The 16,854-nt window shown below is 39.9% G+C and overlaps 1 protein-coding gene across 2 annotated transcripts in view; it reads left to right on the top strand.

Annotated features, from left to right (window-relative positions):
- Positions 1-8,188, top strand: part of EEIG2 (EEIG family member 2) — an 82,387-nt gene extending 74,199 nt beyond the window's left edge. For both annotated transcript variants that reach the window (XM_070785994.1, XM_019956955.2), the window contains one exon: positions 4,166-8,188. In XM_070785994.1, coding sequence (XP_070642095.1) covers positions 4,166-4,208 — 43 coding nt within the window. In that variant the 3' untranslated portion in view covers positions 4,209-8,188. The remainder of the gene's footprint in view (positions 1-4,165) is intronic.
- The last annotated feature ends 8,666 nt before the right edge of the window (positions 8,189-16,854 follow it).

The raw sequence follows: 16,854 nt of genomic DNA, 5'->3' as shown, positions 1-16,854 counted from the left end.
GCTATTTGTGTTGTTATGCAGAGAAAAGATAATTTCTAGTTGAGAAAGAATTTAGGCTTTAATTCTTTAAATTAAAGAATTCTTCTATTTCTTTAAAACCAAATATAAAGAGAACACTAGAATATTATCACTCAGTACACAAAAGCTTAAAGGGACCATTGGGGTTGAAGTAGGTTCATATTACATGCTGAAGAACATCAGGGACAGTGTGTCATGGTGAAAGGAGAATGGGCCAGAGTCAGGTATGGGTTCTGTTCCTGTGCATGCTCAGTCACTTCAGTCATGTCCGACTCTGCAGCCCCATGGACTGTAGCCTGCCAGGCTCTTCTGTCCATGGGGATTCTCCAGGCAAGAATAGTGTAGTGGTTGCCACTTCGTACTACAGGAAATATTCCCGACCCAGGGATCGACCCCGCATCTCTATGTCTCCTGCATTGGCAGGCGAATTCTTCACCACTAGCACCACTGTCCTGGCTTAGCCATGATTGCCCAGCTTAGCCTTAGTGATCTTGACATATTGCATCTCTCACTTGCTACCAAAAAGACAGCTGCATCCCTGGAAGAATAACACACACAGCCCAACACACATGGGTTGCCTGGGTTAGGTTTAGTCCCAAGCTTCACCATTTATGAGCTGTGTGTCTTTGGAAAGTTACTTCACTTCCCTCTGCCTCAGTGTCCTCACATCTAAAATAGTGATGATAATACAACCAGCTTCATAAAAGTTATACTGTTTAAATGATATAAGACATGGTAATGCTTAGGACAAAATCTGGCATGCAGTAAGCCCTTTAGTACTCAATCAGTTCAGTTCAGTTGCTCAGTCGTGTCCGACTCTTTGTGACCCCCACGGTCAGGCTTCCCTGTCCATCACCAACTCCCAGAGGTTGCTCAAACTCATGTCCATTGAGTTGATGCCATCCAACCATCTCATCCTCTGTTGTCTCCTATTAATTAAAGGTCTGTCTTTCACAGTTACTATGGCAATTAATCTATTTACTGTCCAGCAAGTACTTGCACACATAGGTCTGTCCATAAATAGTGGGTATTCATCAGAGAAGCTAATGTGTTAGTGTTAGATATATTATGTAAGATAAACTAGTAGCACAGGATAAAACCAGAATCATTTACGTAGGACACAGAAGAGGCACAAGTGAACCAAAGTTCCAACAGGGAACCTGTGAGATTGAAGAGAACAGAGCAACAAGTGATAGAGACTTGGGGAGGACTGTCTGCAGTAATCCTTTATAAGTCTAGCAAATACAGCCTGGCTGGCTCAGAGCTGCTTACAGAACCCTGCATGCACCTTCCTGCTTGCCGTTAGGACATTTAATTTCTGTCAGGTAGTCTGTTTTCATTCCTCTGTGATTTATCCCTCATCTCTGACTGCTTTTACACTTTTCTCTTTATCACTGGTTTTTAGCACTTGGTTGTGATGTGCCTTGGTGTGTTTTTCTTTGTATGTATTCTACTTGGGGTTCATTGAGCCTCTTGAATCTGTGGGTTTACACTTTTCTTCAAAATTGGAAGTACTCCAGTCATTATTTTTCTCCACTTCTTCTGATACTCTGGACTTACAAATTCTAGCCTGTGGCATCCCTGAGCTCTGACATGATTCCTCCATTCTAAGAGACCACCTCACTGTATTGGGTTCTCCCTCCCGGCACTGTAGGCTTGGAGGATCCAAAAGGAAATATCTTCAGGCAGCATGCTGGGGCAGCTTGTCTGGCTTGCTTTCTTTCTTACCCTTATCTCAGGACCAGTCCCATGCTGCCTGTTGTCCAGTGTATGAAAACTGTTGTTCCATATATTCTATCCAGTTGTCTGGTTCCTATTATTCCATCACTTCGAGAAACAGAACCACTTTAGGACATCTGAAAGCCACTGTGTAGTGGCGCTTACTGGGGTTCCTTCAAATTCTGATTATCTGCAGACATGAAAGAGTGTTCACTGGTGTTCTGCTGAAGGTGTTCCTATTTCTTCTGTAGAATGAATCCATTAGAAGAGAAGTCCCTGAGCAAGAAACTGAGAACTCCAGTCAGTCCATGGTGGACTAGTAATCACCATTACTAGTGGTTACTACTACTTCCATTTTTTATAATTTTAAAATTTCCTCTTAAAATTCCATTAAGGGCAGAGACCAGTCATGGTAGTTACTTCTGGTCTTACTGATCTCTGGTATGCTCAGAGTGCTAAGACATGACTGAGCGACTTCACTTTCACGCACTGGAGAAGGAAATGGCAACCCACTCCAGTGTTCTTGCCTGGAGAATCCCAGGGACGGGGGAGCCTGGTGGGCTGCCGTCTATGGGGTCGCACAGAGTGGGACATGACTGAAGCGACTTAGCAGCAGCAGCAGCAGCCCCTGTTATCTTGACCAGTGAGGAGATTGGAGCCTGGTGTTAACTTTGAGCAGTGATACCCTCCGTCCATACAACCCCACTTTAGCTTTCCTCCTACTTATTCAGGAGGGATAATGGAAAGGGTAGAAAGATCCTCATCCAAAAATAAATCCAGTGCCAACAAAAAGACACTGTTTACAGTGCTACAGAAAACCTTTATTAGGGGAGTTCGGGTGGGTTTTTTGTTTGTGTGTGTGTGTGTGTGTGTTTTTTGCTGCACCCCACAGCTTATAGGATCTTAGCTCCCCAACAGGGATTGAAATTGTACCCATGCCATCAGCAGAGTCCTAACCACTGGAGTGAGTATGTGTGGTCACAGCTCTGACTCTCTGACTTTCTGACTCTTTGTGACCCTGTGGACTGTAGCCTACCAGGCTCCTCTGTCCATGGAATTCTCCAAGCAAGAACACTGGAGTGGGTAGCCATTCCCTTCTCCAGGGGATCTTCCAGACCCAGGGATCAAACTTGCATCTCCTGCACTGGCAGCAGGTTCTTTACCAACTGCGCAACCTGGGAAGTCCGACCACTGGACCACCAGGGAATTCCTAGTTTGGGTGTTTTAAGTATCACCTGCCCTGGACTCCTGGCTTGGTACCTTTCGAAAAATGCTGTGCTTTCCTTCAGCACGCACACACAAACCTTATCCTAGACCAAGAAACAATAGAAGGAACATGCATATTTATTCCATTGTAACATAGGCCAAGGCACCAAGTGCATCAAAAATAGCAAAAAAAAAAAAAACAAAGAAAATCTGTTGATGAAGCCGTTAAGTATTTCTAAATACTTTTATTCACAAAGCTTGCAAATTTTAAGTCTTTTAGTATTCTCCATATTTCATTAATAGAGGTCAGATAGTACCTGGCATATTAGGGCAAAGGCTAAGCTGCTGTAATAAAGAGACTCCAAAATAAAATGGCTAGCCTGGAGGGACAAATTTGCCCCAGAAGTGATTCATTGATGCAGGTACCTCTGTTTTGTCCTTTACCATTCTCCTTAACCTGTGTTGTCAAAATTGCTACTCGTCCAAGGCGCAAGCAATTTCCCTTTAAGTAAGTGAGGAAGAAGTTGGCATGTCTCCGTTCATGTTCCCTGGGGGAAACTTAGTCACAAGGCCACACTTACAGACAAAAGAGTTTAGGAAATGTGCTCTCAAGCCAAGCAACCTGTACCTAGCTAAAACCATGGAAAGGGGGAGAGTAGATGTGGGAGACAACCAGCAGTCTGACAAACCAAGCTTGTAAAGAAATAAATCCCTCTTCAAGATCATTTTCCCCTTCAATCTGCATTTACATGGATATAATTTATAATATGGACCACTTACAAAGAGGACCACTTACAAAGATATTTGCGTTTGACTAAAATAAATTTTGCACTTCCACGTTAAGTATGTAAAGACACCACCACACTACTAATGCTACTAGAAACTGTCATGGGTTAACTCAATGCAAGATCTGAACCCAGTCAATATATTTCGGATTTATATATAAACATGTTTGCCACAGTATGTTGACACAGTAAGAATTTGGAAACATTTCTAGATTACATGGGAATAAGTATGAGGTGATCAGGGACCAGACTAATCCCAGTGCAGCAGTTAATAAACATTTAAGACTTTCTCTGTGATACCTATAAGCCTTGTGGATATCAAATCAAGTAGAAAATGTCTAATGCACTGTCTCTTTGGGGACAAGGTTAACTGGAACAATTTTAAACACTGCAGCTCACAAGTCTGAAGTTTTGTTTTGTCTTTTCCCTCTTTTTAGGGTGGGGTCTGGAGCTTATGAACAAGTTGTGATCAAACGCTAGAAGTCAAGCTGGTGAACTGAAGCTTCCCTGTGGGTTTAAGATGTGGGCAGTTGAGCAATTAAGGCACTTTATTCCAGCACTTAGAGCAAATGAACCTATTAAAAAAATGAAGCATGTTCGTCTATCAAGAGGAAAGCCAACACTGATTTCTTCTCTGAAGGTGCCCACCACTCTTTCTCACCTACCAACAGGGAACATCGGAATGGCAGTACCAGAGCAGTGTGCCACGTGTGGTTATAGGAACACAGCCTCTGTGGTCACTGCACATAATAATGAAAAGCCTGCTTTTTCTGTAAAAACATCCAGTGGGAAAAAACACTATACATCTGAGTATAGTTTTAGTGTTTAAGTGTCAAACCTGTGACAGACAATGTTCGACAGATTTGGCTCTAGCTTTTAAATTTTGTGTTTGCGAGACAAGAAGTGAAAATAATTTAAACTATAAATTCTGCCAAGAATAGGTATAATTCCTGGGAAGGAAATCTTCCATATTATACTCCCTACAGTATTGTACTAAATTTATTCACTCTTCTTGATGCAATAATTGATATAAAATGTGGGTGCTTGTGCTTTGGGAAAGTGTTATACTACAGTTTAAATATGTAAAATGCTTAATTCTAAATGAATCAGTCATAAATTCAAAAACAAGTGTGTGTTATTTAAGTCTGAGATACATGAATGAGTATAATGCTATTATTATGCAGTATGTGTCATTACTTGTTAATATTAGATGAGCTGCAGAATTCCCATTAGTGCTATATGAAAGACTAAGAGAAGTATAAGATTCAGTATGTTAAGCTTCCATAAGATGCCCTAACGTAAGAGCTCTGTTAACTAACAATAATATCTGCTGGGTTTAGGAGTCAAATATTAGAACAACAGGAGGAAAATTGAGATGCAGTCAGAAACAAAACTGCCTTTTCTCTGAAGATTCAAGCTTACATGAAACTGAAAATTATTCCAAGGAGGTAATGGATAAAGAACAAGGGATAGCCACTTGACCTTACTGACATGGACCCGTTGTTTTGTTTTCTTCTTTGCTGCATCAGAAATCAGTTATTTTGAGGCAAGAATAGAATACAACATACATCAAGTAGAAGTAAGAATATCTGATCTGGATCCAGTTAAATAGCACAGCAGATAAACCTCAAGAGTTTTTCTGGTCTTACATGACAGTTTCTGTGTGGAAAGATCTCAGTTTTCTTGGACTCAATTAGTCACTGAAAAAGAATGTTGCTCCTATGGAACCAGTAATTCCCAGTCCTTAACTTTCAAACCAGGTCCAAGAAATATAGTGTGTTAGAGTTACTTTGGTCTAGTATTTCCATGTTGGCAAAATAAGGGAAAAAATATTATTTTTAAAGAAAATTTATTTTAATATCCAAATTTAGAGGTTTGAAAGTGTTTGAATAATTCAGGTTAGGGTTTTTTTTTAATATTTCAGTGATTGGGTATTCCAAATTAATTCAATACTACTTTTATAAATAGATGCTGATTTTTTTTTAAGAGATAACACCCTATTTTGGGATATTTTGAATGTTGAAAGATAGAATTTTGACTTATTAGTTAAACTTTCTTGTTAAGATTTGAAGAAAAACACTGACCTGAACATTTTAGTCTAACCAAGGAAAATACTACCTTAAGTGGTAAAGACTTGCTGTCTATGAATAAACAGGTGAATTGATCCATTCATTATATATTATGGGAAGAAGAAAATCAAAGTTTTTAAAAGAGATGTGAAGATATTGTTTAGAGAGATATTTAGTATGACGTCTTAAAAACTATTTTTCTATTTTCAAAGCATTAGTTCTGTATTTTTTATTGGCATCTCTACAGATGATTTTGCAGTTTTGAAAGTGATTATGAAAACTAGATTGTAAGTTAGGTTCCATGATGACGTTCTTCAGATACATAAGCGATGCCATGGTGAGGACACTGCCCCCATCTTACTCATCCTTGACTGCCCTTGGCCCAATACAAGACTGGCTCTTGGTAGTTAAGATGATAGAGAATTCTTTTTAAAAAACAAAATGTGGAGAGATTTTGAAAATCGTGCCTTTGAGCAGTCACCAGATACATCTTGATTAATGTAGTAGTAAATATAACCAATATTTTAATAAGTAGAAACACTAGGAAGAAAAAAGATGACAGTGTCCACTGTAGTCAGTGAAAGTCTGGATTTATTTTATTCTATTTTGTGTTTTGTCAGCATACTTTGCAACTAGATTTATTTAGAGTCCTCGAAAATGTTTGTTGAAGGACCTATGTGTCTTACTTTCTAGTTTTTCTTAAACTATTGTACTATTAATATCTTAACCATGTAGCTATTCAAAAAAACTTATTAAATACCAAGTCCACTTTTGGTTCCATTTTGAGTTTAGAAAATAAATTTGAAAACTTAATAAATTTTTAACTTAAATATTACAAATTTTATTTTTTTAATATTAAAATCTAATATTTATATCACCTAGTCTTGGAGAATTTGCAGATGTATAACTTTCTTTTTTTTCCTAATCTTACCCTTGTAAAAAGGATTCATGATCTTTTAAAGCTAAGTATTTCTGATCAGATAATGAAGTGTCTTATATACCTTGGGGGGGGCACTTCCTGTGACTTGTGCTGGTGACCAAAATTAGAGAGGATGTGAAGGGTCGAAAAGGGCAGAGCAGGCCGGCCCTGGGCCATTAGTTTACACGCGCACTGTCGACTCCCCTTGGCAATGGTGGTGGTGAAGCCTTCTGTATACAGACAACTGATTCAGATTGGTTACTTAGAATCTGAGAAAGTCTTGACCAAAAATCCTTAAGTCCACCAACCCATTCCAGCAAAATACTATCAGAGTAGTGCTGTCCAAACTAGATTCTTCTGTATGTGCTTGTTGTTTTTTAAGTAAAAACCATGAGCATCTACCACTTAGCCCATTTGTTGCTAGAAGGGAAAATAATCTTCTAGCTTCCAGTCAAAACATATTCAGTTGTCAATGAGTTTTGATATGTTAAAACATCCAGAAGTATTTTTAGAATTTTAAGATTTCCATGCTAACAGACTACTTGAACGTTCATGCTAATAGTATGATTAAATACTTCATTGAAGTTCTCTGAAATGTTACACTTCCATTATATATGATAATGTTCTGAAAGAGACTGGGCTCATGTGACAGGATTGCATTTTAACAGATCTTTAACTGGGACAGTTCAGAAATTATGCTTGGTCAGTTCTCCTGGATGGTACGTCATGTTAATATAACCTATACTATAGTTGAAATTGGGTTATGCCATTACTCATATGTTGGCTTAGGTACTGTACATAGTCTTAATAGCTGAGATGTTAAAGAATATGAAGTCTAAAAATACAAAGGATGAAACAGGCCTATATTAACCTGTTTTAAGACTGCTTTGGATATAAAGGCCTTATTCCCTTATATATGACTTTTTAGAAGATAATATATATTCACAGTATATTTTAAATGGTCATGTGGGTCATCTCTAACTACTCTCCAGGTGACAAAATTTGCAACATTTTTAATTTATGTGGACAACAAACTCCACATTCACAAGTGTTTATGTTCATCCTATGTATAAAACAAAGAATTCTCTTTCTGATACTATACTCATTGACCAAATCCCATGTACAGGAAGACATTTAGGGTATATTCAGTTTGGTTTTTTTGGAGATATGTCTTATTTTGGGGATCACCTTCCTCTTATACATTTACTTGATCCTCTGGAAGTTGATAGAGTTGTGGGTAATCATGTAAATGCTTATGAATAAAATTTTATTGAAGTGATTCCATTAGTATTCTAATCTCTAATACATGGAAAATGACCTTCATATTTATATTTTTTGTTAATTTTCCAACTGTTAATCCAGGAAATGTTTTCCTTTTTTTTTATCAAAACTAATTTTTTATTGTAAAATATGAGTAATGTAAAGGTGAATCTTACACATGTTCAATAAAAATCATATCTTAAAGTTTAGAATGTTGTTATCCTTTAAAATTTCAGTTAAGATTCTGTCAGAAATCTACCAGATTCTTGCCAACAAAAGAAAACCAAAAGGAAAGGACCAGTGTATAACTTCTTCCTTAGGGCTTCCCTTTATTTATGACCAAGTAGTATACCAGGTTTACAGACTTCTCTACGGTCCTGTGAGCAGGGACTCTGGAATCAGACAGACCTGAATTTGAATTCAAACTCCCCTCGGAACCTGTTTTCTAATCTAGCATGGAGATAATACCACCAAATCTTTCTGGTTATGATGAAGAACATAAAAGCTAATGTTAGGAATATGCCACATAGTAGGCACTTAAGAGTTTGATCAAGCCAAAAATTTGTCTTTGTGTAGCATCTACAAACACATCTTAATTCTAGTGTTAAGACAAAAGATGGTCAATAAGTGTGGCACTATTTGAGGTTAAAATCATGGCTTTAAATGATATTCATGGTCACCACACCTTTGTACAGACTGTTCTTTTTGACTAAAATGTCCTCACAGAGAGGGAAAACATCAACATATTCTCTCTGCAGATAATCGAATTATAACAATTTAAAGTTAATAAAGAACTACGGTTCACTATGAGTTTGAACCCAGATCCTTGAGACCGTCATGACTTCCCGGGATGGTGCAGATTATGAAAAGTTACATAAGTTAAGGAGAAAGTACCTTGCTTGCTGGCAGAAGTAGGGTGGGCTGTGGCCACTCTAGGTGAAACCCTCAAACCTCTTCCTCAGTACACAGGATCACTGCAGGTGACTTTGTGCCAGATCACAGCAGAACCTGGCAGGAGCCTCTCATCTGTCCCCTCAGACTCTTTTTTCAGTATAGTTGATGTACAGTTTAAATCAGCCATTAAAAAGAATACATTTGAATCAGTTCTAATGAGATGGATGAAACTGGAACCTATTATACAGAGTGAAGTAAGCCAGAAAGAAAAACACCAATACAGTATACTAACGCATATAGATGGAATTTAGAAAGATGGTAACAATAACCCTGTGTACGAGACAGCAAAAGAGACACTGATGTATAGATCAGTCTTATGGACTCTGTGGGAGAGGGAGAGGGTGGGGAGATTTGCGAGAATGACACTGAAACATGTATAATATCATGTATGAAACGAGTCGCCAGTCCAGGTTCGATGCACGATACTGGGCGCTTGGGGCTGGTGCACTGGGACGACCCAGAGGGAGGGTATGGGGAGGGAGGAGGGAGGAGGGTGCAGGATGGGGAACACGGGTATACCTGTGGCGGATTCATTTTGATGTTTGGCAAAACTAATACAATATTGTAAAGTTTAAAAATAAAATTTAAAAAATAAATAAAATAAAATTACAGGTATACAGCATCAGATCAGATCAGATCAGTCACTCAGTCGTGTCCGACTCTTTGCGACCCCCTTAATCACAGCACGCCAGGCCTCCCTGTCCATCACCAACTCCCGGAGTTCACTCAGACTCACGTCCATCGAGTCAGTGATGCCATCCAGCCATCTCATCCTCTGTCGTCCCCTTCTCCTCCTGCCCCTAATCCCTCCCAGCATCAGAGTCTTTTCCAATGAGTCAACTCTTTGCATGAGGTGGCCAAAGTACTGGAGTTTCAGCTTTAGCATCATTCCTTCCAAAGAAATCCCAGGGCTGATCTCCTTCAGAATGGACTGGCTGGATCTCCTTGCAGTCCAAGGGACTCTCAAGAGTCTTCTCCAACACCACAGTTCAAAAGCATCAATTCTTCAGTGCTCAGCCTTCTTCACAGTCCAACTCTCACATCCATACATGACCACAGGAAAAACCATAGCCTTGACTAGACGAACCTTTGTTGGCAAAGTAATGTCTCTGCTTTTGAATATGCTATCTAGGTTGGTCATAACTTTCCTTCCAAGGAGTAAGCATCTTTTAATTTCATGGCTGCAGTCACCATCTGTAGTGATTTTGGAGCCCAGAAAAATAAAGTCTAGTGACTCACAATTTTTAAAACTTATACTCCATTTATAGTTATAAAATATTGGCTATATTCCCTCTGTTGTATAATATATCCTTATATCTTATTTTATACTTAATAATTTGAAAATTTTAATCCTGAATCACCCCCCCTGGGGGGAGGGGGCTTCCCTGGTGGTCCAGTGGCTGGGACTCAGAGCTCCCAAAGTAGGGGTCCCAGGTTTGATCCCTGGTCAGGAAACTGGATCCCACATGCCACAACTAAAGATCCCACATGCCACAGCAAGGACCAAGGATCCCCAGTGCTGCAGCTGAGATGTAGCACAGCCAAATAAATAAATATTTAAAAAACAATAGTTTTCTACCCCTGTCCTGCCCCTCCCTTCTTTCCCCTCCACTCTGGTAACTACTAGTTGGTTTTTTGTAAGTGTATATAAGTTCTCTATATCTGTAAATTTCTTTGTTATATTCACTAGTTTATTTTTTAGATTCATAATATGCAGTATTTATCATCCTCTTATTTCACTTAATACCCTCCAAGTCCATCCATGTTGTTGCAAATGGCAAAATCTTGTTTTTATGGCTGAGTAGTGTTTCACTGGAGAAGGCAATGGCACCCCACTCCATCCCATGGACAGAGGAGCCTGGTAGGCTGCAGTCCATGGGGTCGCTAAGAGTCAGACACGACTGAGCAACTTCACTTTCACTTTTCACTTTCATGCACTGGAGAAGGAAATGGCAACCCACTCCAGTGTTCTTGCCTGGAGAATCCCAGGGACGGGGGAGCCTGGTGGGCTGCCCTCTATGGGGTCGCACAGAGTCGGACACGACTGAAGTGACTTAGCAGCAGCAACAGCAGCAGTGTTCCACTGAATGTATATATAGCACATCTTTATCCATTCATCTGTTGATCTTGTAAATAATGCTATGAAAATCCGGGTTCATATCTTTTCAAATTAGTTTTTTCTTTTCAGGTATATATCCAAGAGTGGAATTGTTGGGTCATATGGTAGTTTTTAATTTTTTGAGAAACTGCCATATTTTTTTCTCACTGTGACTGCACATAATTTACATTCCCACCAATAGTGTACAAGGGTTCCCTTTTCTCAATATTCTCACCAGCATTTGTTATTTGAGCTCTTAATGATACCATTCTGACTCGTGTGAGGTGGTTATCTCACTGTGGTTTTGATTTGTATTTCTCCGATGATTAACAACATTGAGCATCTTTTCACATGCCTCTTGGCTATCTGTATGTCTTCTTTAAAAAATAGTCAGATCTTCTACACATTTTTTAATCAGGTTGTCTTTTTATGTTGAGTTGTATGAGCTCTTTACGTATGTTGGCTATTCACCCCTTATCAGTCATATAATTTGCAAATATTTTCTCCCATTCCATAGGTTGTCTTTTTGTTATTGATCATTTCTTCGCTGAACATATAAGTTTTAAGTTTCATTAGGTTCCATTTGTTTATTTTTGCTTTTATTTCTGTTGCCTTGGTAGACTGGCCTAAGAAAACATTCTTATGATATGTCAGAGAATGTTTTGTCTGTGTTCTTTTCTAGGAGTTTTATGGCATCATGTCCTAAATTTAGGTATTTAAACCATTTTGAGTTTATCTTTGTATATGCTGTGAGGCAATGTTCTAATTTCATTGAACATTCATTGTAATTTCATATACATAGCATATATATAGCTGTCCAGCTTTCACAGCACCACTTGTTGAAGAGATTTTCTCCATTATATATTCTTATCTCCTTTGTCATAGGTTAATTTAGCATAGTTATGTGGATTTAGCACTGGGCGCTCTACTCTGTTCCATTAATCTGTGTATCTGTTTTTATGCCAATACCACACTGTTTTGATCCTGTAGCTTTGTAGTACAGCCTGATTTCTGGGAGGGTTATGCCTCCAGCTTTGCTGTTTTTCCTCAGCATTGCTTTGGCAATTCTGGGTCTTTTTTTTGCCATACAGATTTTTAAAGTTTTGTTCTAGTTCTGTGAACAACATCCTTGGTATCTTGCTAGGAACTGCACTGGATCTGTAGATTGCCTTGGGTAGTGTTGTCATTTTAGCAATATTAATTCTTCCAATCTGTTTGTGTCCTGTCCCTTCAGACGTTCTTGCCCATATCTCAAGCATGGGGTTCCCAGGCCCAGCCTTCTTATGACTTGCTCCATCTTTCCTCAACACCTAGTTTTTTCTCCCTTCCTCCTTACATCCTCCCCGTTCTTTCACCTTATTTTACCTTTTCCTTCCTGTACATATATAGCATATACCTGGTTGCAGCAGATGTAAGGGAATGAAACCTTTCTTTTCCTTTGCATCATATGCAATCTTTGGTAGAGCTAACCCATCCCACATTACACAAGATGTAACACAAATTTAGGAAACATAAACAGAAAAGGCTTAAATTTAGACACTCCATGAATCAGTGATCTCTATTCCACAGGGACCATGTAATAACAAAATACAAAAACCATTCTGTATGAATTAGTTTAGACCCCATGCCTATGCATTACAGCTCAGCTAAGTGGAGATGTCTCTTCGACCATTTCTCAAGAAACTGACTCCACTGCTAGATCTGGAAACCACTTCAGCAGTGATTTTCCTGAATATGCATAGCAAAAGCTTCAAACATCTACAGAAAATGGGCATAACTAGAATTCTTTTTTGCATTTTATTTATAGGGATTCCTCAAAGCAAATGAATGCATTTACTCTTAAGTGGGAAAAGTATGCCACCTTCTGGTATTGAACTTAAGTGATTCTGTTCAAAACTGCCTCTCCCACATGAGCCTGTGTCTGGCTTTTCTTTCCCGTATATTCCTATATTCTTTGGAATTAAGACCAAAGGAAAAACATTTTATGAGTTCTCAGTACTAAATTTAAAAATTTCAAGCACTTTAAAAGATTTTAAAGCATTGCATATTCTACTTAAACAAGGCAAAACTGTTTTTAGTATGGAATTAACCAAAGATTCAGTAAGTTCAATGACATGATTCCTCCTAGAAAAGACTGGGAGGTCAGCATGATAAAGGGATTCCAGAGGGACAAGGCTGGACAAAGACAATGGCAGTGGGAAAACATAGCCGATTCAATGAAGGCAAAATCTCTGAGTGTGGGATGAGGTGTGGAAATAGGAAGCAATGCAGCACTTCCAGGAAAGAACAGAATGACCAGAGTTTGACTAGTTTCAGGTCTGGTCATAGCATATAATACAGGATGAAATGGAGCAGGGAGCAATGCTGGCAGAGAGTACATACAGTTTAATAGGAACTTAGAACCCAACAGGTGAACGGGTAGAGGCCATTGACAATTAAGACAGGTGTATAACTAGGCTAATGGTGGCATCAAAAACTAGTTGCAAAAGAGGTGAAATTAACATTTACTGTACAAACTTGACTTCCAGCTCCTACCAGCTGGCTTGCTAGATCTTACCAATACTCTTAAATATTCCCTACTTCTGGATATCCCCAAAGATGTGCACCACATTCAGTGATAAACCATGTTGACCACAGTTAACACCTGCGTGCTCCATGAAGGTATAATCTAGTAAGACTCCGTCTGCCATGGCACTGCTGGCAGCGCTCAGTCCCTGGCCTCCAGCCTACAGCTGCTTAGCTCAGTCTCTACAGTACCAGCTATAATGAGGTAATTTTGTTGGTACCCAAACTCTAATCAAAGAAATTACTTTCATTTGGAATAACTTCCTGACAGAAATGAGCCCCAGAGGCTTGAGAGCAGTTCAAAGAGAGCTGAACTGCTGGGTATGCTGTAGACAGGGGGCTTAGGAAGGAAAGAGGGGTGAGGAGGTGAGAAGCTAAGGGAAGGGTGCCGAGCCTGGGGCTGTGTGGAATGTCTTGAGACACTGAAGGGGCTCAGTTTCACATCTCAACTGCACTACAAGGGAGTGCTGTGAGCTGTGCAGAAATCCTTAAAGGGGTTTTGGAGTTGCCCAGACCACGAAAACAGGAATTACAGGCAAATTTCACTCAGAACAAGGGCCGGTAAGTTCCAGCTAATACTGAGTAGCATAAATTTCAATCTAACCTGGTGGGTGGGCCATGATGGTGGCAGTGCTGGTCACTTTCCAAGCAAATCTGCAAATAAAACTCTTCCTCCTACAGAACAACCTTTTTCACCGTCATACAGTGTACTTTAATTCCGTGGAGCAAAGTTTGCTATTCTTAAGGCCTTTATAGGTACAAAAGTGTGACCCATTCAAATGGTTTTCCTAGGAGAAAAAAAAAGCTGCCCCCCTAAAAGGCCACTAGTCTTTGCAAAACTGGAATTTACTTGTACTTTATTGGGGAACAAAAAACTTTTAATAGTTTTCTAGGGAGTGAAATGGAAGGGCTGGGTGCAAACTGTTGAGGGATTTCTTCTTCACACCTTTATGAGCAGTCTGGGTTTCAGAATGAACTTGCAGTACTATTTCCACTTTATTAAAAAGCATACGTAGTCATTAAAAAGAATGGGATAAAAATAGATGAAAATGAATTTTATATTACTAATGATAAAGCTGCATCAAAATCTATACCATTTATATGAAATAACTGATATCAGAATAGGTATTTTATCCACTGGACTTCTGTAAAGAATAGTGGACTGTCTTAGAAAAGCAATGAATTTGAGAGGAAGTGGGTTCCCAGCGATGTTTCCAAAGGCAGGCATTAAAGAAAAATTTTCAAGTTTATAAAGTTTAAAGTCAATAAAGTTTAGGGAATACCCTAGTGGTCCAGTGGTTAGAGCTCTGTGCTCTCACTGCTGAGATCCTACGTTCTATTCCTGGTCAGGGAACCAAGATCCCATAAGCTATGCAGCATAGCCAAAAAAAAAAAAAAAAAATTGTATGAAGTTTACTTTAAATTCCATCAATGAAAAGATTTTTGAATTATGTAAAACACTTCACCAAATTGCGTATGAATATGCAGCCCACAAATAGGAAGGGGAGGGAGCAAGACATAATTGTGAAATTTCAAATACGATTATGTCACTTCTCAGAAACCCACCTAGCAAATTATCCTTGAAGTCAGGAAAAGCCACAGGCCTTCGAGCACTGCACCCTGGGGAGCTGGTTTCCAGTGAGCTGAGGGCTGCCCTTGGGCATGACTGTAAAGCAAGCAGGAGGCAAGAATAACAGAGGAGTGGCTGGAGGAGACTATACTGCATCTCAGCAGGTACCCACACTCCATGGGTATCACACTTAGAACCTGGTGAGGTACCATGCAACTCATCATGTATACAGATATGAGTAGGGTTGCCAGTGCTGTTTTCTTTAAATCAGACATTTAATTATTCCGTCTCAGAAAGACGTGTAGAATTATTGTGTTCACTTTTCCAGTCAGCTCATGCAGTTGCATATTGCAACACTGAAAGTTACTCTGTCGCCAGAGGAGCATTTGCTGACCCCCAACTTAGAACCATTCAACATGCAAATAAAGGCTTGTATCAAGATAGGGAGGTAAAGACAAATCAAGAAGGCGGCAGGTACAGGAGCCACAGAGAAGTGAGGGAGCCACGGGGACATCACCCACAGTAGTCATGGGCATTTAAACACTTCTGGGAGGTGATTAAGCCTGAACAAAGTAAATTTTGGAGTCTAGGCTAGAAGATCTTGGCTATAACAGAAGAGCAATGAGAAGGAAACGCTAGAAAGCTGTATAAGCCTAGAAAGGTGAGGACAGAGGGCCCTTTGGGCAGGGTGGGGGTACAAAAGTCTAGATTGCATGCCTCTAGGAGTAAAATCAGTGTTAAGTACACAGAGGGGATCTGATAGAACAGTCTGATTAATACTGTTCTCTCCCAGAATCCCTTTTTTTTACTCACCATCCCCCACCAAATCCATTTTCCATCTACTTAATTATTAGCCCTTCTAAACTCAGCTTGAGAATTACAGCCTTCCCCCTCCTCCCCAAGGAAGCCCTTCCCAGGTACCCAGTCTGCGTAGCCCCGGCTTGTTTCAGGACATTCCAGCTGTGGCAGGTTGCCACAATGTCCTTTGGCAGAAGCCTACCACATGGGCACATGGCATCCCAAAATAAAAGGCTCCACTTCCCAGCATCCCTTGCTGTAAGGCCTGACCATGAGACTTCCATCTGGCCAAGAATCAGGAGCAGTGCAAAAAACCTTACCAGACAGCTGGCACATGCCCTCTGTCCCTTCCCTTTTCTTTTTCACTGGTTTGGAATTTGCCAAGTGGTAGCTAAAGCTCAAACAACCATCTCTGTCCCCAGGGTGCACATGAAGTACAGTGGAATGGCAAGATGGACATACGCTTGCATAGGGGTCCGTGTGTGTACAGCAGTCTCTTGGTTGGCTAACCTCTGCACTGCCATGCTTCAGGAAAAACGTCTCATTTAGACAACGTTTTTTCTTATTACGTGCGTGTCCGACTTTGTGACCCCATGGACTACAGCCCACCAGACTCCTCTGTCCAGGGAATTCTCCAGGCAAAGATACTAGAGTGGGTAGCCATTCCCCTCTCCAGGGGATCTTCCCAACTCAGGAGTCGAACCCGGGTTCCCTGCATTGCAGGCAGATTCTTTACCATCTGAGCCACCAGGGAAGCCCAATACAAGAAACTATATTTCTCTTTCTCCTACTGCTACTACCACCCCAACTCCAGCCAGTAAGCTCCAGAGAGCGAAACTCAAATCCCATGGGCAAATATTTTGACTGTTGAGGTTTTGTTCTCTCAAATACCT

Source organism: Bos indicus, chromosome 3, assembly GCF_029378745.1.
Source record: "Bos indicus isolate NIAB-ARS_2022 breed Sahiwal x Tharparkar chromosome 3, NIAB-ARS_B.indTharparkar_mat_pri_1.0, whole genome shotgun sequence".
NCBI lineage: Eukaryota > Metazoa > Chordata > Mammalia > Artiodactyla > Bovidae > Bos > Bos indicus.
This window is presented reverse-complemented; position numbering and strand designations above follow the sequence as displayed.